Here is a 25347-nt window from a genome sequence, read left to right as displayed (position 1 = left end):
TATCCTTGGTACATTGGCAGATTTAAGCAGAATGTTGTATGTTGACTTTTAGCCCTGGAAACCGTCATGGTTACTGGTGTAACCTCCGTTCCCTGATGGAGGGAACGAGACGTTGGTGTCGATGTAGTGACACTAGGGGTCACTCTTGGGAGCCCGAGACACCTCTGGTCTTTGATAAAAGGCCAATGAAAATTGGCGAGTGGTATTTGCATGCCACTCCCCCGAACATACGGGTATAAAAGGAGCTGGTATGCAACCACTCATTCAGGTTTTACGCTGAGGAGCCGATATAAGGTCCGGCCATTTCAGCGGGTAGTTCAGCGTTGTGGCAGGAGGGACCAACGTCTCGTTCCCTCCATCAGGGAACGGAGGTTACACCAGTAACCATGACGTTCCCTATCTGTCACTCACTCGACGTTGGTGTCGATGTAGTGACACTAGGGGTCCCTATACAAAATGCCACAAGGCTGAACTGTGTTACGTGAACTGGCGGTGTGTGGTGGGCAGACTTGCTGTGTGCCTCATAGCCAGCACACCAGGTCGACACGTAACCTCCCCCAACAGTTATGAGTGTCGAACGGCCCTTTTTGGGGACAAGTCGACTACCCAGAGATAGAGACAGGCTTAACCCAGTCATGGCCTCTTTCCCCTTCTCTTTTTCCACTCCCTAAAAAAGAAGGGGGATTATCCGACTGGGCCGCCAGGTCTAGTCGGGGGGTGTCCCTCCCAAGGGGAGGACACCGCGGAGACCACACCTCGCCCCAAGAGAGGGGGGATATTTAAGTGGAAGAATACATCACATGGTCTTTCCATCCATGTGGAGAGCCTTCAAGGTAGATCCTACCCAATGGGGGAGGAGTTACTACAACATGGAGACTGAGGGGCTCTGCCCAAGGAAGACGCAGTTTGCCAGTAGGGAAACGAACTAGCGGAAGATATAGATCGCATGGGGTTAGCCTTACAGGGAACCGCCACATGCGGAGCACCTACCCCAGAACCGGGCTCTTAGTTAGCGCGTGTACTGGGCCGGCAGCGAGTCTCTCCGAAAACTCGACTGCCACAGGGCTCGGAGGAAGTCAACCAGGGAACAACCTTTGTGAACACTACTGGGAATTAACAGCGCACGTCTTCAGCTCAAAGGAGGTGGAAGGCGCTATGTGCAAGCGATACACCCAGCCGGCTATCCCGGGCTTATCCGCTTGTGTTGCGTGCCACTACCTGGGACGAAACCGGTTCCACCCGGAGGTTGTAGAACCTTGCAAAGGTGTTGGGTGTTGCCCAGCCCGCTGCTCTGCAATGTCTGTTAGAGAGGCACCTCTGGCCAGGGCCCAAGAAGCCGCTACACCACGAGTAGAATGGGCTCGTAGCCCTACCGGGGGCGGCATGTTTTGGGCGAGACATGCCATAGTTATGGCGTCAATGAGCCAGTGGGCGATCCTCTGCTTGGAGACAGCGCTTCCTTTCCGCTGTGCACCGAAGCAGACAAAGAGCTGCTCAGAGAGTCTAAAGCTCTGCGTGCGATCCAAATAGATGCGCAAAGCGCGCACCGGACACAGCAACGCCAGGGCTGGGTCTGCCTCCTCCTGTGGCAGCGCTTGCAGGTTCACCACCTGGTCTCTAAAAGGAGTGGTGGGAACCTTGGGCACATAGCCCGGTCGGGGGTCTCAGGATCACATGAGAATAGCCCGGACCGAACTCCAGGCACGTTTCGCTGACAGAGAACGCTTGCAGGTCACCTACCCTCTTGATGGAAGTGAGCGCAGTCAGGAGGGCAGTCTTCAAGGAGAGTGCCTTAAGCCCGGCTGACTGCAAACTCAAAGGGGGCTCTCTGTAGACCCTGAAAAACTACAGAGATCTGATGAGGGAACAAGGCGTGGCCTGGAGGGATTCAGCCTCCTGGCGCCTCTTAGGAACCTGATGATCAGATTATGCTTCCCTAAGGACTCACCGTCGACTGCGTCATGGTGTGCTGCTATGGCAGCAATGTACACCTTCAAGGTGGAAGGGGACAGCCTCCCTTCCAACCTCTCTTGCAGGAAGGAAAGCACTGATCTGACTGCGCACCTCTGGGGGTCTTCCTGATGGGAAGAACACCACTTAGCGAACAGACACCACTTAAAGGCATACAGGCGCCTCGTAGAGGGAGCCCTAGCCTGAGTGAATGTGTCTACCACCGCAGGTGGAAGACAGCTTAGGTCTTCCGCGTCCCGTCCAGGGGCCAGACATGGAGATTCCAGAGGTCTGGGCGCAGGTGCCGGATGGTGCCCCTTCCCTGAGAAAGAAGGGCCTTTCTCAGGGGAATTTGCCCGGGGGGAGCTGTCACGAGGAGCGTGAGGTCCGAGCACCACGTCTGGGCGGGCCAGTAGGGTGCTTACCAGGACGACCTTCTCCTCGTCCTCCCTGACCTTGCACAGGGTCTGTGCGAGCAGGCTCACTGGGGGGAAAACGCATATTTGCGAATGCCAGGGGACCAGCTGTGTGCCAGCGCGTCTATGCCGAGGAAGGCCTCGGTGAGGTTTGCGTACCAGAGCGGGCAGTGGGAGGATTCCTGGGAGGCGAACAGGTGCACCTGTGCCTGACTGAATCGACTCCAAATCAGCTGGACCACCTGAAGGTGGAGTCTCCACTCTCCCCTGCGGGGAACCTGCCGTGACAGCGCGTCCGCTGTAACGTTGAGGTTGCCCGGGATATGAGTGGCTCGCAGCGACTTGAGGTGCTGCTGACTCCGGAGGAGGAGACGGCGGGCGAGTTGTGACATACAGCGGGAGCGCAGACCGCCTTGGCGGTTGACATATGCTACCGCTGCCGTGCTGTCTGTCCGAACTAGCACGTGCTTGCCCTGGATCAACGGCCGGAACCTCCGCAGGGCAAGCAGAATTGCCAGTAACTCGAGGCAGTTGATGTGCCAACGCAGCCGCGGACCCGTCCAGAGGCCGGTGGCTGCATGCCCGTTGCAAACAGCGCCCCAGCCCGTCTTGGAGGCGTCTGTCGTGACCACGATGCGCCTGGAGACCAGTTCTAGAGGAACACCTGCTCGTAGAAACGAGAGGTCGGTCCAAGGGCTGAAAAGACGGTGACAGACCGGTGTAATGGCCACGCGGTGTGTCCCGTGGCGCCATGTCCGTCTCGGGACTCGAGTCTGGAGCCAGTGCTGAAGCGGCCTCATATGCATCAACCCGAGCGGGGTGGCCACCGCCGAGGACGCCATATGCCCCAGGAGCCTCTGAAAATGTTTCAGTGGAACCGCTGTTTTCTGTTTGAACGCCTTCAAACAGGCCAGCACCGACTGGGCGCGCCCGTTCATAAGGTGCGCCGTCAAGGAGACTGAGTCCAACTCCAAACCGAGAAAAGAGATGCTCTGAACCGGGAGGAGCTTGCTCTTTTCCCAGTTGACCCGAAGCCCTAGTCGGCTGAGGTGTGAGAGCACCAGGTCCCTGTGTGCGCATAACCCGTCTCGAGAGTGAGCTAGGATTAGCCAGTCGTCGAGATAGTTGAGAATGCGAATGCCCACCTCCCTTAACGGGGCAAGGGCAGCCTCTGCGATCTTCGTAAAGACGCGAGGAGACAGGGACAGGCCGAAAGGGAGGACTTGTACCGATACGCCTGACCCTCAAACGCAAACCGCAGGAAGGGTCTGTGTCGAGGAAGGATCGAGATGTGAAAGTACGCATCCTTCGGGTCTACCGCCGCGAACCAATCTTGATGCCGGACGCTCGCTAGAATGCGTCTTTGCGTCAGCATCTTGAACGGGAGTCTGTGTAAGGCCCGGTTCAGTACTCGCAGGTCCAAGATTGGCCACAACCCACCGCCTTTTTTCGGTACAATGAAGTAGGGGCTGTAAAACCCCCTCTTCATCTCGGCTGGAGGGACAGGTTCTATCGCGTCCTTCCGTAGGAGGGTAGCGATCTCCGCGCAAGGTAGCAGCGTTTCCATCTTTCACCAAGGTGAAGTGGACACCGCTGGACCTGGGCGGATGCCCAGCGAAGTGAATCGTGCAGCCGAGTCGGACGGTCCGGACCAGCCCTCGCGACGGACTGGAAAGCGCAAGCCATGCACCCGAGTTCCGCGCAAGGGGGACCAAAGGGACAACGTCATCGGATGTACCGGCGGGTGGGGCCTCGCGGCGGGGCAGAGCCTGAGGTGCCACACCCCATCGTGGCCGTGCTGAGTCAGAGGACATCGAAGCACTTACCTGGCTCCTTGTGACCACCCCCGGAACAGCCTGGGACGGGGGAGGAAGAGGCCTGTCCTCATGACCCGTGGAGACTGTCACATCGGGGGCAGATTTGTGCCACAGCTGGGCGCTCAGGGCGGGAGACCGCCGCTGGAGCGCCAACCTGCCAAATGGAGTGGTGGACGGTGGTCGTGATGCCAGCCGTACACACCGAATATGTGACCCAGGGAACAAGGAAACCACTCTTGCGGAGCTCTTGAGTACTGCAGCCACTTGGGCATGCAGCGCAATTAAATGCAAAAGGTAACAAAACGAAGATCTGCTTACCAGCTCCAGAGCAGCGGGTTTCGTTGTCCCTGGGTCGCCCGTCTCAGGGGCGCTTCGAAGACCTCCGTGGGTTCTTCGGTGCCGGCTGTGAGACGGGTGGCGTCGGCTTCCTGCGGTGGGCTCCACGCCGGGGCCGGGCCGGAGGGGCGGGCTGCGGCGGAGCCGGTGCAGTCACCGCAGGGGGACGCCCTCGGCGATGAGTAGATGGGGGGATCTTGAGCCACGCCGGGGCAGGACAAGCCGGCTAGCACCCATCTACTGCTCTACCATCGAGAACTGCTGGGCAAAGTCCTCGACAGTGTCGCCGAATAGGCCCGCCTGGAAAATGGGGGCAGCAAGGGATCGTGTCCTGTTGGCCTCACCCATCTTGACCAGGTTGAGCCAAAGGTGGCGCTCCTGGACCACTAGTGTGGCCATCGTCCGCCCGGGAGACCGTGCCGTGACCTCCGTCGCTCGGAGAGCGAGGTCGGTCGTCGAGCGCAGTTCCTGCATCAATCCCGGGGTGGAACTACCCTCGTGCAGTTCCTTTAGCGCCTTGGCAGACTTGCAGGAGAGCCATGGCGTGCAGGGCGGAGGCGGCTTGTCCAGCAGCGCCGTAGGCTTCGACCGTCAGAGACGACGTAAACCTACAGGCCTTGGACGGGGCTTTGGGCACCCACGCCAGGTGGCGGCGCTCTGCGGGCATAGGTGCACCGCAAGCGCCTTTATCCACCGAGGGATTGCTGAATAACCCTTGGCCGCCCCACCATCGAGGGTAGTGAGAGCGGGGAAGCTGAAAAGATCGGGACCGGGCAGTAAAAGGTGCCTCCCGCGATCTTGTCAGCTCTTCATGCACTTCCGGGAAGAAAGGAACGGGGCGGGGCGTGGCTTTGAGCGGCGCCGCGAGCCCAGGAACCAATCACAGAGCCGCGAGGGTTCAGGGAAGAGCGGTGAAATCCACTCTAACCGACGCTCGCGGCTGTCCGGGAAAGCATGTCGTCATCTCCGCGTCAGCCTGTGACTGGGCGATCGACCCCGAAGGGAGGAGCCCAGCCGAGGCTTCCGACTGGACGAGCCCGCTCTCCGATGCTGCGCTCGAGAGCTCATCACTTTCGCGGGCTCCGAATAAGAGGTCGAACTCGCCGTGAGACGAGCCGGCGGACTCACCCGGAAGCCCGATCGGGGCAGACGAGCGTGCTGGGGGATGGGAGTTCCGCGGGGGGATACCCGGCGGAGGCGGTCCCATTGGGGTCCCCAAATCGCCCCCAGTGCTAGCCGCGCTGGCCTCAAACCCGTGGGTAAAAGGACCGAGGCGGGAGCCTCTGGGGTGGCTCGCTTCCTTACGAAGGCGAGCCGCGACCGCAACGTTGCCATGGACATATTCTCGCAATGAGAATGTGACCATCCACGAACGCTGTCTCCGCGTGAGCAGTGCCCAGACACGAAAGACAGTGATCGTGACCGTTAGAAGGCGAGAGATAACGAGCACAACCAGGAATAACACACAATCGGAAAAGCATCTTTAAAAAGACGCGTCTTTAAAAAGACGTTCCGTGTGTGCGCTCTTTTAGAGAAATATATACTCTTTTAGAGGGGAAAAATGCTCTTTCAGAAAATATACTCTCTAGTTTTTCTGCCGAAGCGCCCAGGGGCGTTCTCTGCAGTGCACCAGTGCAGAGGAGGGAGAAGCCGCTGAAATGCGCCGTCAGATCCAGCAGGTGAATGAACAGTAGTATTCAGCTCAATGAGCATGACCGTTCGGCTCCGAAGAGAAAATCTGAATGAGTGGTTGCATACCAGCTCCTTTTATACCCGTATGTTCGGGGGAGTGGCATGCAAATACCACTCGCCAATTTTCATTGGCCTTTTATCAAAGACCAGAGGTGTCTCGGGCTCCCAAGAGTGACCCCTAGTGTCACTACATCGACACCAACGTCGAGTGAGTGACAGATAGGGAACCTAGTGTTTGTCCATACCTGTCCATTTTCTCCTACTGTGATGTGCTGTACCTGAAGTAACATGTTAGCTTCATGGTAACGTCTGCAATTTGATAAGGTTTCTCTCTATAAATAATGAGTTTGATGTCATTCTGCACTTACCACACACTCAAATGAGTGACTTGCATAAAGTAAAAAGGTTTGAGGTTTGGAAAGCAGGATATTAATATCACCAAAACAAATACATGTGTGCAGCAATTTAGACCACAAATTTACTGGGGCTTGCCATAGTTATATAGTATGCATAGTTATGGTAGATTTCGTATTAGTGGTGCATCACTATTGCTATTGCTTAGAGTTAGGGATTGGAGCAAAATGGACAGGTGTGAGCTTTTCAGTCAGACTTAAGATTTTCATCGGCCAGACAATAAAACGGAGACGCAATAGCGGCCATACTGTATAGAACATGTTGCAGTGAGTTTTGCATGTCCATCACTCACATTGTCTTTAGAAAATTAAAACATATTTGTAGTTTTATTATTATTATTATTATTATTATTATTATTATTATTATTATTATTATCATCAAGGACTCTTCCATTGGTAATATTCTGAGTTTTGTCTATGAATTATGACATACACAATTTAAAAGAGAAAAACGTACAAACTTTGCTCTTTCCCTTCAGCATTATCATGTCAATCAAATTCCATCATATGTTAACATTCCTGAACAGTGGATACAACACCCTTTCTCTCACATCTCTCAATACATTTCCCTGCTTTTGAGGGTGAAAGATGATCTCATAATAATGAATCTGAAACAGGATCCTGGATGACTGGGTGAGAAGACAGACTCTCACAACACACAAGGGGAACCACTTGCTTGAATAAGAGGACAGGGAAGAGCTCAAACCTCTCTCCTTTTAGCAGGAAATGGGCGAAACCTGGGTTGAAATTATTACTCCAACATTTTGTGCTTTAAAGGAAGTGTCTCCTGATAGCAGAGGTCATTTGGCTTCCTGTTGTGCATTTTTTTTTTTTTTTTTTTTTTAGCATGAAAAGAGATTGCAGCAGGAGTCAGGGTCTTACAACAGTGCCAAATTAGTTGATGGCTGAATCTCATGAAAACATGACTGGATCACCCATATATACTGTGTGTATCAATAACAAAATAAAAGTTTTTCCAATTAAGCACATTTCACACAAACATTATCCAGACATTTAATGTCATCTTATTTATGATGTTTTTTGTAATTCTCATTATTCTCTGATGATTCTAATTTTAATTCCCATTACTTAAATACATTTTTACAGTAAAAAGTAACTGTAATAAAAATGTTTTTAGAAAAATAAATCAAAGGCAGTACAACAAATACAACCACAATTTAATTTATATAATATGTATATAATGTATATCAAATACATCAAAATATGTGTGTATATATATATATATATATATATAGGGTGTAAAAATTTGCTAAACTGTCACAGAAATGTCACAAAAATAGATTACATTTGTATTTTTAATAATAATAATAATTATTATTAATATTATTTTGTGGTTACATTTAATCGGGGCATTAGAAGTTTCATGACCTTGGTTGGCATATAGGTAAAGTTAAGTTTTAAAAACTGGATAGAGACTTGAAGATCTCCTCATTAACTATACCTGTGAAACAAACTGAGATATACAATACTTTGTTGAAATCTGCCAAAACTCAAAATGTAAGTGTGTAATCAGTGGTTTTCAGTCTACAGGAAATGTGTGGGATATACCTCGACACTCAAGATACTTCCCTGTGTGGCAATAGAGATAAACATTCCAGACTTCAAACACATTGAGTTTAGAGATGAAGGAAGCAGGAGGCTTATCGAGGCCTATGATAACAAATGGAACACATCAGGAACTAGTCAAGGTAGCTTTTGCACAAAAGAGCTCTTCAAAGGCAAAGGGATTATTAGTTTTAACTACACCTATCCGCCTGTAGTGCAAGGAAAAACTGAAATTAAATTATTTGACAAAATTAAATCCTTTACTAAATAATATTTATAATTCCTCAATTTTTTTTTATTATTATTGTAGACTGAATGAACCTGCTAGATTTTCTCTTATTTCAATGAGTGCTAGGACGCATCCTTTATGAGAAATGCATCAGCAACTGACTCAAACGCTACCCATCTACAGCAACATTTGGTTCCGTTCACACCGCAGCTGAATGTGGCCCAAATGTTTTTTTCACTCACATCATGTGACTCGGATCTGTTCATTGGGTGATAGAGTGAACAAGCGCTTTGAACAGGTTCTCAGTTTTCTTTCCGTGACAGAAAACATCAGATAAATATGCTTTACAAAGCCCACATAATAATATTATCCATTTCATTTATGAGAATATTTTGCCAAATACCGTGCCTTTCATGGCAATCTCCCATTCATTCCAGTGGGGAGTTCTGCAGAGCTTGTCAGAGTGAGCAAGGGTAGCCAAGGGGGGTGGAGCTTAGCGAAGGGTCAATTAAGTGAAATATAATAAAATGACCATTAACAACCATTGCATCAATATCTTTTTGGCCATAATTTTGTAAGCTCTGTGTTATGTTTAAATGACAAAAAAAAAATAAGAAAAAAAAAAAAAAAAAAAAAAAATATATATATATATATATATATATATATATATATATATATATATATAATTTAAATAGAGTAGGTAGGCCTGTTAATATATAAAATATTTGTCATTAAAAAAATATATATGTTTTGGAACAATTCATCATTATTTTCCAAAATATGCTAAAGAAATATGCACAGTATAGAACAATTTACAAAAATACACCAGGTTTTAGTTGTAGTCATTGGTTTAAAAACTTCATTGTGAATAATAAATAAATCAGCAATGCATTGTGTTGCATAACTGTAAGAAGATTCAAAACCTTTTTTGAACATTCTTTCTATTTATGGATTAGAGGGAGGTTTGGTCCATAATAAAAAAAAAATAAAAAAAATAATGCTGTTACGTTAATTATTAAGCCATTATAAATAATAATGCGTGATAATACCACGTCTGACATGATGCAAACAGACGGTAAGTAGACCACTGATTATGTGCAATAGATTTGCATATCATCAGGGGAATATTTACTGAACCAATAAAAAGTAGTAAAAACGCAGGACAGTATAGCCTACCTTTTCAAGCATATTCTCCAAATATTCCACAATATGCATAATATATCATAATTGGGGAAGAAAAGAACAACAAATAACTTATTTTGCTCATATGGACACATGCAATTATGAATAATGAGGCATAAATCCGAACTCAGTAGCATAATTTAAAATGTGCGCTTGTTTCCTCAGTTTTGTGCGGGTGCGTGTGTAATCTGAGATAGTCTCTATAACACATTGGGAATTATTATGGTCATTATAATTGATTATTACATTTCCTAATCAATGCATTGAAGTTTCAGCAGAATAATAATGCATTTTACACCATTACATACATAATTAAGCATCAAAAAGCCTGTAAGTTCATTTAGGTGTGCAAGCTTATGTTTTTGGTGGCAGTTGCACACCCTGGCACACCCGTGGCTACGCCACTGTTTCAGACCTGTATCTGAAATTGGCTACATTGAAAAAATGTCATGTGAACAACCTTACAAAAAAATAAAAATAATAATTATTATTATTATTGGGACACAATCAGCTACGGTGCCTTTTGGACCATCCAGTGAAAACTTTCTGCCTCTGTTGTAGATTTAGAATAATCAAGTCATTTAATCTTTTGACTGAGAGGTCTCAAAATAACAGTCAGGAGAAACAACATTTTAATAACTTGAAATAAATACTCCAGTACATGCATGATTAAAATAAAAAATACAAATAAAAATTAGGGGATGGGCAAAAAGAAAAAGAAAAACACAGCACATTAAAATATAATTGTACGTTTTGTAAATAGTGTAAAACCTGTGGCACACACTCACAGCAGCTTTTACGCATTACAAATTCACACATGGAACACAAGCATGAGCACAACTCTGGATTTCTACACATCTCAATGACATCCATTCAGCTAAACACTGAGGTAAACTTTCAATTTCATTTTATTAAGCCTTCTTCTATTTGAGTAACCACTTATATAGCCAAATTCTCAACCGAAAGAGGGTAACATAGATTTGCAATAGTTGTCAGTTTTAGTAAAGTTATTTTTTTTTCTCACACATCCAGAATGAAAAAAAAAAACATAAATGTCTCTTCTGACCTCAAGATAAGTAAAGCTGTCTGCCATGACGAGTTAATGTAGACACAAACACTACTTATTCAATAGGGTCATACTATATGGGGGGAAACCTGATTAGATTCTTTGGTACTTCAAATAATGTGCCAAGGGGTTGGTGTTGTGTATGTTAAGGAGTTTAATTCACAGAATGAGAGTTAACTGGCGGTAGAGTTCTGGGTGAGGATCGTTCCCTTAGTGCCTGAGAAAGGAGCGTGCATCCATCTGAGACGGCGCAAGCAGAGTTCCGCAGTCGCTCCCGGTAGATGGGCATCTGGGAGCTGCTCTCGGGATGCTGAGAGATATCCCTGAGGCCCTGGGTCAGCAGCACACATGCCGACACCACGCTCATGGCTCCGCCCAAAATGGCCGTTTGCACCCCCTTCCCTTCGGGGGTGATGCTGGCTGCTTTGCCAAGGAACTGCGGCTCGGTGGCGAAACCTACCAAGGCGTGCACCGCCTGCACGAGTGGTCCGCTGAACAGGACGCAGCGGTTGCGGGTCAGCTCACTGGGATAGGCCTTTACCTCCCTCACACATGCCAAGAGAGCTGTGGCACTCGTGCTCATGCACTTGACACTGGCTTTGAACTGCTCCTTGGCAAACTTGTCCTTGGATTTATCACTGGCCAGAGATGATGCGTCCGTAAGGGTGGTGAGGTTCTTTAGGATGTTCTGCGACAACTCCAGAAGGAGCTGTGGCGTCAGGTCAGCCAGAGTCGTCAGACGGAGAATGTTGCAGGCCTGCTCCACTTCATGCCAACACCGGGTGACTTTATAGCGGTCCACCAGGCCAGTAACAGCAGTTTGTGAGCCTGGGGTCTCCACAGCTGCCAAATATGCTGCGTGTGCCGAGTACTCCGTCAGTGAGACCACGAGGTTGCCCATCTCCACTAGTCGGTCCCCAACCTCCACAAATTTGCCCATGTTGAGCTGGCTCTGAATGTCATGAACAATAATGGACAACTCCTTCGTTCTGGCGATCACCGTGTCGCGACATTTCTCAAAAGTCTCTGCTACTGGCAGGCCATCGGAGTGGACCACTGGCCTGGTCTCGCTGGACAATAGGAGCAGGTCTGCCACCAGCTGCATTTTGCTTTTGCATGCGTCACAGATGGATGAAAGTCTTTTCCTTTGTTGCAAGCTGCCACTAAGGATGTTGGTAGGAACCTCGCTATCTGATTTTCCCGAGCCACTACTAGCCATAGTAGGGTTCTCGCACTAATGTTTAAAATTTTGTTTTTCCTTTTTCAAAATAAAGAATACAACACACGCTGACTTGTGCGGATATGTAACATTTTCTTCAGTTTGAAAGATATTCCCACACCTTCTCTGGGAAGAGTAAAAACTGGCCAAAAAGTCTTCTATAATGTCCTTCAAAAAATATTGACAAAGTCCACTATTAGCTTCTTTGAAAACACACAAGACACTTATTTCTTTGAGTAAACATTTGCTATCGCATAATAATATAAAACTTCACTCGGTGTTCTTGTGAGAATAAAGGCCTGTCTTCTCATGAAAGAAGTAAAACTGAAAAAAAAAATTAAAAAAATTTTTTTAAGCAAATGTGGGCAAAAAGAGGCTCAGGAGAGCTATAATTAAATATCCCTTCAATTGAAAAACTCTGAATTGCCCAAACTGGGGGTGGGGATCAGTTTCACAGGTTGCTTCTGTCAATGTTGCTCCAACAATGCAAGAAACCATAAACACTCTTTTAAAGGGCTACTGCAGTGCCATATGTATCAGAGGATGCCCAAATGTAGGCAAAGTGCAGGTTGACGGACAGACTTCCAGAACTGCAAACTTCTGGCTTGCTTAATCGGTTCCACTGTATATCCAACATTGTTTTGTTCTTAAATCGTGACATAAATGCATTTAAATTAATGTCCGGCAGGATGGCGATGACCATATAGCTGAACACGCGTGACCCTCCAACCAAAGCGCGAGCGCCGACCGAGCGCCCCGCCACCTCTGCATCATCATCCCACGACGCCTCCAAAATCCATAAAACGCTCGCAAACGGCTTTCAGCCGTTTCTTTTTCGTACACAATCCAAGTTTTTTGGGCAAACTCAGTTCCTTGAGCATATCTATTGTCCATACTCCCTCCTCAGCAGAAAAGCAACGGTTGTACAGTCGCAGAGAGTTTCACTTTTCCTTACCATTTCTTTAACGCTTGACAGGTTTGTTGCTGTTTCCACGACCAAGGGGGTTCGGTAACGAACTTCGGTCGCTATTGAGACTCTCCTACGGTGGTTGTAGTCTCCCGCTACATCTTGCGTATCAGGAAGCGTCGGGAGGGTGTGGCTGAATAGCCTGTTAGCTTCCCTCAAACTCTGAATCTTTTGAGCACTCTACGACCAATAGTCCAGGTCAAAGAGCATTAACGTGAAGCAAAATCACTCGTTTAAATTCACCAGCTCCTCGACCGATACGCTTATATGTCTGAGGTAATGTTCAGCGCGTAAAAAGTGGCGTTCATTCCTCACCAGTCATCGTTTCCCGAGGCCCCGACGTGAGACTCTACCGGTCTGAGTGCAAAAGTTACACCCAAAGAGCAGCCGCTTCCAGGGAAATTACATTATGTTTCCTCTCTTTTGTTTTCGTTTTTTCCAGTTTGCGCTTCCCTGTATATCTAACAGGTACTCTCGCGTGTGGGTATTTAATACTTTCACAATGTTCGCATTCAGAGCGGCATAGAGAGAAACAAATTTTTTGTTTAGTGGAAACGCCGGCAGTATTTATTTATTTCGTGTTGAATGCAATTTCTGGACTGAAATGTTGTTCGTTTTCTATTCTAATTCATTGCTGCTAAATATCAATGTTTGATGTATAACATTTCAAGTGCTTCATGACATTTAGAAATTTTACAATCAACAAAGATTCATTGTCAAAATAGCCTTATTTATTTTATTGCCTTTATTCAATATCTTTTTCATTGAGTTGTTAGAGTTTGTTGGTAAGTATACGTATTTGTGCAGAGGGTCTTAATTATTTTTTAATTTTGTTTTCTATTTTTGTTGATCCCCAGATTTCCGAGTTTGGGGTGTGTCCATTTAAGAATGGTGGTGGAAGCAATTTGCTATTGGTAATAATTCAGTTGTACTCATGAAAAGTCGTACATCATTTACTACTCGGCTATTTCCTATGGTCTGGCACAATGTTGTTCAAAAACTCGTACGACTTCATCACGTGCAAATTCCCGGATATCTAATGCGGAAGTAATCACAAGTTCTGCGCACCCCAGGTGTTAAGGGCATACTTATTAATATTATGCCTTAACCCAAACCCCTTATCTAAACTTAACCAATCAGTAGAGTGTGTAAACATGATAGGAAGCTGCTGTGTGTGACAGAAGCAAGTAACTGTTGCGTATTAGATGGAAACGATGTCCAGCGACGTCACTGGCTGTAGTGAAAGTCGTAGGAATTCAAACGAGTGCAGTCGCACGATATCATATGAATTAGCCAAATTTAGAAAAGTCGTACGAATCCTGACGATTTCACCGTGAGAGTGTGTTGGTTGTACTTTTACTGCGCAGTTCAGTTTGTTTGCATTTCCGTAGCCTACTGTTAACAAAGAATAACGAAAGGTTTGTCAGAAAATACAGTTTTTCATGCTCAGCTGGTTTATGAAGCGACAGGCTTGTGCAGCAAAACTACATTTCCTATCATATATGAGGATGCACAGGAATGATAAAATAGGTATATAAAGAATCAATTACACCTTTGCTCTTCATTTTGTTGCATTGGTACTAAAAAAGCTTTGCCAGTAAGTGCAAATTCAAAAAGAGAGAAAGAAAAATGAAACTTCGAGTCTGTCTTTCCGACTTAAATCACTTGAACACACATAACATCATATTAATGATCTCCGACCTTGTAACTACGAACTTCCAGGAGGACCTTTGAATGCACCATGAGTTCATATTAATCACTTACAATTTTTTTCACCCTACCGGGCTCGCAAAAACACCCAAACTATCTTGAAAACAGCATACTCATCTTGGGAAGGGAAATAGGATTCATGCTGCAAAAACTGATGTAAACACAGTGAAGTACTTCTCATTGGATAAAAGCAGACATTGGGAATGTGAAGGAGCCAATAGGAAACAACAGGGAGGAGCCGGTTCCCAGAAAACTCTCACTCTTCAAACATGGGAAGGGGTCTCCAGGCATTTACATTAATAAGCAATGGAACCAGGGGTCAAATATGCTGAATCTAAATATTGCAAAATTATAATAATAATAATAATAATAATAATAAAAACGTGTATAAAGGACATCCAGAAATACTAATAAATGCTAATAGAGACCCTGGTTCAAAACGTATTCATTGACATTGCATTCTATAAAAGTCCATTGACCATTTTAAAGCAAAAGATGTTCTTCATATTCAATGTAGAGCCCTAATGTAGACCTTGTTTGGTCTTTATTAAATTCTAACTGAATAAAGCTACTGGATTAGACAAAACATTTGTATGTAGTGCGTAAGATCTGGGCTGGGGGCTGAGACTGCAATACTGCATGTTGTACAGCTGCGCGGGGCACTGTGCCATTGGGTGGGGTGTCCTGAGAGGAAACAGTTCAGATTCTGTTGAATGAGCCTCACACTTGCGTCCCATGCACAACCACTTTAGAAGAGAGAGAGGCCCAGCCACTGAAGTGAGCTGCAAGAACATGAAGTAATTCAGTATGCAACTGAATGTATGTTTTATTGTCCTTACCTGTTAATTTTGTATCAAAATAATTTAGCTATAACAGGCTTGTTTTAAGACTCTTGTGCTTCTCAGTATCTATTTTCATTCGTTGGAGGTAATGGATATAAAAATAGCTTTTAAGATATTTATAATGTGTATGTTATTTAACTCATTATAAGAGAGACCAGAGCTGAACTACAGTAGTAGTCGTTCAACGTGTGTAGTAGGATGTAGTCTGCAATGTGGAACTGTGCTGTTCTGCAGTTGGGCATGCTAACAGGTTGAACAAATTCATCAATAAGGCAAGTTCTGCAATAGAATGGTGTCCAAACTAAAGAACATAAAGGGTAGGGGGCCTGGGTAGCTCAGCGAGTATTGATGCTGACTACCACCCCTGGAGTTGCGAGTTCGAATCCAGGGTGTGCTGAGTGACTCCAGCCAGGTCTCCTAAGCAACCAAATTCACGCTACGTCTCTGCGGTAACGCACTCAACAAGCCACGTGATAAGATGCGTGGATTGACAGTCTCAGACACAGAGGCAATTGAAATTCGTCCTCCGCCACCCAGATTGAGGCGAGTTACTACATCACCACAAGGACTTAGAGCGCACTGGGAATTGGGCATTCCAAATTGGGGAGAAAAAGGGGAGAAAAAAAATTAATAAAATGAAATAAAAAGAACATAAAGGGTAAAGAGTCCAACCCACTCCACAGAATATTTGTTGAAGAACACCTCTTGCCTTTACTACTGTAAAACTAAACAAGCTTCAAATGTTTGTGCTTGTTCCTTTCTTATTCACTATCAAGCAGTATTATTACACTTTTTCCTAAGTGAGCAGTCATGTAATACCCATGGAAAAAAATATTCTACTTACTCTAATTTCTGATCAGTTTTAGGTTCTATGTTAAGGCTTATAGCCTTTATGAACTTTGTAAGGCTTCTGAACCCACTTAGTCTCATTAACATACCATTGAAGTCACATGCCTGTATCAAGAGTTCACATTGCTGACTCAGCCATGTCATAATAATACACCTCATGTCATGCCTTTTCTGCATTGGTTACGGCATTTGCTACTATAGCAACATGCATTTCTAGCATTTGAACTCTACCATACAAATGATTTCTAATGAAAAGGTACAGTATATTATATACATTCATTTCATTCATAAAAGATATCCAGTAAATGCAACCGATACAGCAAAACTATTTGTAATAAGGCACATACTTTTCTGTCCTCTTCAACTGAATATATAGAACACCAGTTTTTTTACTGTCTTATCTCATTAAGAAGAACTTTTAGATGTATACAATATCTTGCTATATTTTGAAGGTTCATACATACTGTATCAGATACGTTGAATAATTATTTTAGCCAAGTTTTACATCCCAAAAAAAGAGAACAGCTCTACAAGCCTTTAACCCCAGGGGGCTAAAGGCACCCTGGGGTCAAAGGCACATTTGATATTATTTTCTCCCAAAAAACTAAATAGCAACAAAAACTACCCTAGTATTTTCCTTAACTCCTGTTTGTCACTATGAACCACAAAATATTCCTGATCCATGAGATCATTGCATTCAATATCTAAAGGTTGATTCTGAGGTTATTTGATCTAATATTTAATCATTTTTAACCATCTAATAAGTCAAAGGATAGTATTTGGGGTAAAAAGACCCATTGTTGCAAGGGTTAAGGGCCACCCATAAAACACATTGTTTACACAAGTAGGGCGAATAGATTTGTTATGAAAAATGTTCAAAGTGGGCTCACAGTGACTTATCCAATCACAATGGAGATTCATTTGTTCATCGAATACTTGAAATGTTATGAAATGCCAAACGTGATTTAAATAAACAAGAAATGATGAGCCCTTTTCTAAAGTGGTTATTTTAAATAAGCTTGATCTTAATTTGGTACTCATAAAGCATTATGCTGTCTCAAAAGTATTTGCATTAGTTAGGGCAAATTTGTCAACTAATGCAAATACAAACTAATGCAAATACATTTGAGACAGCATAATGCTTAATGGCAGGCTGTTTTGATAATATATATATTCATATAAAATTATTTTATTTTATTTATTTATTTATTTATTTATTTGTTCAGGACGACACGCCCCTCTCCAGAATCCTATGACGAGATGAAAGATTTCATCCAATCAGCGAGGTCCAAGTTTAAACATGGCGTCTCCCGTCAGCTGCAGAACATTATCGGTGTTTCTTTTTCTTATGTTATTCATATCGGTGCATTGTACAAACACAAAAGCTAAGAAGAAAAAGGACATACGGGATTATAATGATGCTGATATGGCAAGACTGCTGGAGGAGTGGGAGGTATGTTTACAATGGACCAGAACGCGCTGCTGCAGGGGAGAACGGGGCTTGTCGCATGGGGAAGTTGTCACTAGAGCTGTATCTAAGTAAATAAAGTTTTTAGTCAAATGTCTAGTTCAAAACGGGCTAATTAATTATGTCCTCCAAACATAAAACAGTATGCTAATGTTTTTGTGATAGCTTTTGGATAAACATTTGAACACAATAAATCCAACATGACACACACTGAGTCAAGTGTATCAACTATAGCCAAAAAATACTTTGATTTTGATCGGAAGGTTGAACTGTGTTCTCAGGACAAGAGGATTGTTAATATATGTTTGGTCGGCGCAAGCGTGTCACATGTGTTTTATATGTTTTGTGTTGCTGTTTAATTGCATTAGAGACAAGTTTGTTTTGATGACATCTTTTTTTACCCCCTTTTTTTCTTTAACTTTTTTCTTTTTTGTGTGTCTTTTTCGTCATTGTTGTATTCATTTATTTCCAAAGTATCAATTGTCTTATTCTTTCTTGTGTTCAGTTGTAATACACTTTTTTCTATGTATAATAAGATAGACAGACAGGACAGTGAATTCTGGCCTTGCTTGCACAAAGTCAAAGTCACCTCTTAATGTCTTATTCATTTCTTGTCTGTCTGTGTAGTCATTGCATAGTGTTTCTTACTGTCAAGTCTCATTCACACATTTTATAGGGACAAAGGTTACCTTTTAAATGTTAAACTTGAACGAACATGGTTCACTGAAATTATCTGCATAACAATAAAAAAATAAAAAGTAAATTGGTGCCACGTGAATTTAGACATAAATGGCATTTAAAATACAAAGAAGACGTGAAAGTAAAAGATGAAGAAATGTTTGGCTTCATATGTTTGCAGAATATCAATCTACAATGAACAAAGTTAAAAGTTTGAGCTGATTTGCAGTTTTATAACCCCTCATTCACAAGGTGAGAGTGTAAACATGACACTTTTTTTGTAACACACCATCAACAAGATTTAGGAATGCACCGATACCACGTTTTCTTTCCCTGTTTGATTTTGGTACCTGAGCTCTCAGTATTGGCCAATACCGATCCGATACCAGTGTTGTTGTTTTTTTTTAAATAAGTTTAGAAAATCTATACCTAAATGTGTGGAAATAATTGGGGATACTCTTTTATATGGAAATAAACACTAACCTCTAACTACTCATTATTTCATTATAAAGGTGTAGCCTACTAAGAAAAAAGTATTGATAACTGGATAATGTAGCAGCAAAATTAACAGTAGTTCCAGTGAAAGTCTTCCATAGAAAAGAAGTCATTTATTTTTTTATATTTTCATTATATATATTCATTATATTTTACTTGTATCAAAGGATTCAGATCTCTTTTTTTGTTCACTTTAGTTGTAAGATATCTCTATTTTTTGGAACTCAAATAATAATAATAGTAATAATAATAATAATAATTATTATTATTATTATTGATTATAATACAATATTAATATATTTCAGTCATGCACCTTTAACTTTAAAACCCTGGGGCTTTTATTTTGAAGATCGGAACATTCCAGGAAGTCCTGTAAGTGTCTGTTTGTGGGCTAGTCCACAGTAGTTTAATTTGCTTCTTATTCAAAATTTGGTGAAAGGCTCCTCCAGTGTCATTCTCAATGTACAGAACTATTCAAGCGTACCGAACTATTGAGTGTCTACATCTGAGTGTAAGTTGTGTGGAGCGCATCATCACGTGCCCAGCAAGCTTGCTATGAGTGTTTGTCAACAGAGCAGCACCATTCATTGAATTGTGCTGCGCATGCAGACTATATGTTTACTTATTATAATTAAAAAGTGGTTTAGTTAAAAATAGCTTTTGCGATTCACAAAGCTATCGCATGTCTTCAAGAGACTTTGGAAAAAATAGTCATGCTTTTATTGGTGCTTTTATGGGTCTTTTATGTAATTTTCTGGAGCTTGACAGTAACGACCATGACTAACATGGCTCTTCGGACAGATACCCAATCCGTCTAAAAACATCAGAGCCGATACCGATCCAGGTATTGGATCGGTGCATCCCTAAAAATAATTTGTTCATAAGACAAAGCTTTTTTACTTAAAAATGTGCAATCAGATCTGGCAGTGGTGGCTGAAAGGACCAAGAATAAAATATTACATATAGCTGCCAGCAGCAATTTTAGGGCCAAGCACACTTTGTAAGGCTGAAAAGATTTGTTTTGTCATAGCACCCCCGGTGGTGAATTAAGGAAAAGTAGTTCAAAGGCTTGACGTAGATAACAATCATCCATCATTGAATAATGTTCAGCCAGTCAACAATTTATCTGGTTCTATCAGGGCATTGTGGCAATGATAAATGAAACTTTTTGTGTAAATATGCAAAAGCATTGATGAGATATAAAGTATCGCTTCCTATTTTGCATCAATGCTAGCAATTTAATTAAGCCGATTTTTTTTTAGAATGTTGTCGAACACCAAAAATCCATTAGTTGGGTTTTGTGAGGCTTGTTTTGAATGCCATTTTGGTGAAGACTCAACAATGACTCTGTAGTTATCAATGTGGCATTTGTTCTGTTAATCCAAAACTGTGTTTTTGTAAGTTGTACGAATTAGCCGCTTTGTAGTATTGTGACGAATTCTCATGAGACTGTTGATTAAAACTTTGCCATTACATCCTGAAAAATGATTTTCTTTCAATGTGTTGCTTCTTTAACTTGTTGCAGAAAGATGATGACATTGAGGAGGGTGACTTACCCGAGCACAAAAGATCTCCTCCACCCATTGACTTCTCCAAAATAGATGCGTCCAAACCAGAAGACCTCCTGAAGATGTCTAAGAAAGGAAAGACCCTGATGGTGTTTGCCTCTGTGTCAGGAAGTCCGACAGAGAAAGAGACGGAAGAGATAACCAGCTTGTGGCAGGGAAGCCTCTTCAATGCCAACTTTGATGTTCAGAGGTATCAACCATATTTCTATGCAGATACAGTGGCCCCAAAAAGTATTTGGACATGAAAGTCATTCTTAAAATGTCTGGATGCCATTGCAAATAATTGATGCCTGACCTTTTCTTCTCAAGCTAACTTCACTTGTCTGAGTCATTTTTGCATTGACTTAACCAATGGGTGCAAGGTGATTTTTAGTGGATGTATGAAGTCAGTTCCCCTCAAGTTCACACAGGCTACTCTAGCAGAGTACCCACAGATGTAGTTCAGCACATTAAGTAAGGACATGTTCCACTACTAACCTTTGAAAACTAGAAAGTTTTCCCTTTTTTTTTTCATTCTGAACAACATATCTCTTTTTGTATAATTTGAAACCTAACAAACATCTTTTTGTGAAATGTTTTGCTTGAAAAGTGTGTTGATGTTACACTTAACCAAAAATATACAGGCTGTGGACTTCCATGTGTGTTGTGTTGTCTTCATGAGGCATTAATCATGGATATGAATTAGGGATCCTATGTGACTTGAATTAGATAGCCAAGAACAACCATCAGTTTTGAAGCTCTCCTAAAAAAAAATAATTATTTTCGATCTCTTAAAGGAATATTCCGGGTTCAATACAAGTTAAGCTCAGCCGACAGAATTTGTGGCAAAAGATTGATTACCACAAAAATTAATTTTGACTTGCCCCTCCTTTTCATTAAAAAAAGCAAAAATTTGGGTTATAGTGAGGCACTTACAATGGAAGTGAATGGGGCCAATTTCTGAACTTTAAAATACAATTTCAAAAATATAGCAACAAGACATTAACAATATGCGTGTAAACATAATTTTAGTGTGATAAAATTGATTACTAACCTTTTCTTTGTGCCATGACGATGTAATGTCAACAAACCCTAAAACCTTAAAATGACTGTAAAAATGACAATTTAAACAACTTTACAGCTCAAATAATACAGGAGTTTTAACAGAAGAATTAATGTAAGTGCTTTTATAAAATTATAAGCTTTTTATTAAAATTATAAACCCTCCAAAAATTGGCCACATTCACTTCCATTGTAAGCGCCTCACTATAACCTCAATTTGTGCTTTTTTTTAAAGAAAAGGAGGGACGAGTCAAAATTAATTTTTGTGGTAATCAACATTATATCACAAATAATGTCGATTGAGCTTAATTTGTATTAAACCCGGAATATTCCTTTAAAGCAGAATCTCTGTAGTTACCTTTTTTGTTGATCAGATTTGTAGTGGGATCTAACCGTGTCATCTTCATGCTGCGTGACGGGAGCTATGCCTGGGAGATTAAAGACTTCCTGGTGGCTCAGGACCGGTGCGAGGACGTCACTGTGGAGGGACAGGTGTACCCTGGGATAGCTGCCAAGAAAGATGGCAAGGGGAAGGAACAAAATGAGACCAAGAAGAAAGGAGGCAAGAAAGCAGCCAACCAAGCGAATAAAAGCAAGCAGGAGCTATGATACACAGGCCTCCAAGGCCTAATGTCTTTATAGAACACAGGACTGAAGAAAAGTTTCGCTAACAGGTGTTACCAGTGTACTCGATGCCAAGGTCACTAGAGGTTGAATAAAGTTAACTGAAATTAAATCATCAATCTTTGATTTAGAGCTCTGTTTAATTTTTTTTTCTGTATTACTATGACTCGCCTAATTTTTTCACGGGATGCCCAGGAATGATTTCAAGAATAAACCATTTTTATAATTACTTGCATTGTATTAATTATTGGTGTCAAACATCTCTGTTCATGTCCGTTTGTCTTCAAATGCAGAAAAAATATAGTGTTTGAAAGAATGTTCAGTACAAGTTAAGTTCTATTGACAGCATTTGTGGCACAATGCTGATATCCAGACAATGAAGGACATAAAATTCAAGATTTCGCTCAGTTTTTTGAGTCCCTCACTTACAATAGAAATATATGGGGCAATGCAATACAGACCTTATTCACGCTAGCACCATCTTTGATTTTTAATGGCATGATAATGAGGCCGTGAGGGATAGACTTACCATCTCTTCAGTGGCACAGGTGGTATAAAGCTCCTAGATCACATCTGATTTTCCACAACTCATGTTGTGTAGAGTTCTTTGTATACTAAATGTTCTTGGACAGATATTTTATCAATGTTTTGTCCGCGGAATGATCCAAAAACACTTTAAACTGCAGTACAGCCCATTGAAGAGACTGTAAGTCTATCCCTCAGAGCCTCGTTGTCATTCCCATTAATCAAAGATGGCGCTAGCGTGAATAAGGTCTGAAATACATGTATAATATTTCAATCTTGTGGCTATACAAATGTTAAAGAGATAGTTCACTCAAAAATGAAAATTTTCTAATTTACTCACCCTCATGCCATCCCAGAAGTGTATGACTTTCTTTCTTCACCAGAACACATTTGAAGAAAAAGATCTTAGCTCAGTAGGTCCTTATAATGCAAGTGGATGGAGATCAGACATTTGAAGCTCCAAAAATCACAGACAGTCAGCATAAACATCATCCATATGACTCCAGCTGTTAAATTAATGTCTTCTAAAGCAACACAAATACTGATCTTTTTTGCACCAAAAGTGATTAAGTACTTTTTAACTCTAAATCATTGATTCCGGTCAGCAGCGGTTTGAGCATGTGATATAATCGCATTGGGATATGAGACACGAGAACTGACGCACGTGCGAGACATCGGAAGAGCAGCACTGTTTACAACTGAGGAGCAATGCTATACAGAAGCTTTGTTGGTTTTGGTTTAGATCTGTATTTATCTGTTTCTTTACTCAGTGGTGCATTTGTGTGCTTATCCTGGATGTCTCAACCAAGAGAAAAACGTGAGATTACGTCTGTGATATGCCAGTGCGAATACGTCACATGAGAGACCACGTGAACTCTGCCCTCTCTTGAACGTGCATACTGCTGCTCACCGGAAGCGATGATTTATAGTTAAAAAGTAGTTATATATTGGTATTTTTTCGCACCTAAAGTGATCATATTGCTTTAGAAGACATTAATTTAACCACTGGAGTCGTATGGATGACAGTTTTACTGACTGTCTATTCTTTTTGGAGCTTCAGAGGTCAGATCATTCATTTTAAGGAGCTGAGATATTTTTCTGTTTTTCTTCAGATGTGTTCTGCTGAAGAAAGAAAGTCATACACATCTGGGATATCATGAGGGGGAGTGAATGATAAGAGAATTTTCATTTTTGGGTGAACTAACCCATTAACATGAGACTAGTGTGATATAATCACTTACTAAACTTGTCTGTGTAAATATATCTACTCTTTCAGCTTGCATGGTATGTGCAGGGACACCAAAAAAGGACATGACACAGACACTGAGCACTTTATTAGAAATACCTGTACACCTACTTATTCATGCGATTAGCTAATCAGCCAATCATGTGGCAGTATTGTAATGCATAAAATCATTCAGATATGGGTTAGGAGCTTCAATTAATGTTCACATCAACCATCAGAATGTGGATTTTTTTTTTATGCTACTGTGGCATGATTGTTGGTGCCAGACGGGCTGGTTTGAGTATTTATGTAACTGCTGATCTCCTGGGATTTTCACGCACAAAGTTTTTAGTGTTTTTTAGAGTTTACTCAGAATGGTGCTAAAAACAAAAAACATCCAGTGAGGCAGTTCTGCTGATGGAAAGACCTTGATGATGAGAGAGGGCAACTGAGAATGGCCAGACTGGTTCGAGCTGACAGAAAGGCTACGGTAACTCAAATAACCCCTCTGTACAATTGTAGTGAGCAGAATAGCATCTCAGAATGCACAATATGTCAAACATTGAGGCGGATGGGCTACAACAGCAGAGGACCATGCCGGGCACTTTATAAGGATCATAATGTTCCTAATAAAGTGCTTGGTGAGAGTACAACACTGAGTGCATAGAGTAAATGGCAACCACGGGAATTGCATTGGTAATGCAGAACCAGACGTTCATTCACCTACAAAAGTAGCCCCACTTCAAATAGGAAAAGTTTGAGTTCAAATAATACATTTTTCCTGAATAATTCCTGTAAGTGCTTTAACAAAAATGCAAGCTTCACAGTGCTTTCAAGCCCTCTAAGTGCCTTTCCCAAAAATGTGTATTCAAAGTCCATTAAACTATAACCACAATTTTTGCTTTTTTAAACTGAAGGGCAAGTCAAAAATATGTTTTGAAGTAATTGACGTTATCACAGATGTCACTGATGAAGGTTAACTTGTATTGAACCCGGAACATTCCTTTAAACCCTCTTTTGAATCAAGACCCCCTCAGTCTAGATAAAGAGATAAACTACAGGCAAAAAATTCCTTTCCTGGCTGTCCACATTTTCACCTTTTCTCTCATACTCATTTCTTTCATGGAATGCCTGTTGGTATGTCTTTTCATTCAACAAGCTTGTACATGAGCGGTCTCGGCTCAGTTGCAATACAGAATATCTGTTATCTGATTTATTTGACAGTTTACATGGAAGCGTGTTGGAGAAGGTTGTATCTGGAAGATGTGGCATAAATGAACTGATCTGGAATCAGTCAGACTGAAAATGAATTAAGTAGAAGCAGAATCACTGCCCCACTTTGAAAGAGAGCATTGTTAAGTGGTAATAGATCAGTCAATCATTCTTTACTTTTTGTGCCACAGCATGCCATTGTATTGGCTATAACTTTACTTTGGCTATAACTTTACACAGAAAAGATTAGTAAGCGA

The 25347-nt window shown here is 42.6% G+C and overlaps 2 protein-coding genes across 2 annotated transcripts; one reads left to right on the top strand and one right to left on the bottom strand.

Annotated features, from left to right (window-relative positions):
* Positions 1 to 9255: 9255 nt before the first annotated feature.
* On the bottom strand, positions 9256 to 13369 carry tlnrd1 (talin rod domain containing 1). The gene has a single exon (XM_051706022.1). The coding sequence runs from the start codon at positions 11884 to 11886 to the stop codon at positions 10822 to 10824; it is 1065 nt and encodes a 354-aa protein (XP_051561982.1). The 5' UTR covers positions 11887 to 13369; the 3' UTR covers positions 9256 to 10821.
* A 4151-nt stretch (positions 13370 to 17520) lies between these two features.
* Positions 17521 to 22357, top strand: mesd (mesoderm development LRP chaperone). Its single transcript, XM_051694342.1, has 3 exons — positions 17521 to 17707; positions 20421 to 20653; positions 21879 to 22357. Exons 1-3 carry the CDS (start codon positions 17555 to 17557, stop codon positions 22111 to 22113), a joined length of 621 nt encoding a protein of 206 aa, XP_051550302.1. The 5' UTR covers positions 17521 to 17554; the 3' UTR covers positions 22114 to 22357.
* The last annotated feature ends 2990 nt before the right edge of the window (positions 22358 to 25347 follow it).

This window comes from Myxocyprinus asiaticus, chromosome 1, assembly GCF_019703515.2.
Source record: "Myxocyprinus asiaticus isolate MX2 ecotype Aquarium Trade chromosome 1, UBuf_Myxa_2, whole genome shotgun sequence".
NCBI lineage: Eukaryota > Metazoa > Chordata > Actinopteri > Cypriniformes > Catostomidae > Myxocyprinus > Myxocyprinus asiaticus.
This window is presented reverse-complemented; position numbering and strand designations above follow the sequence as displayed.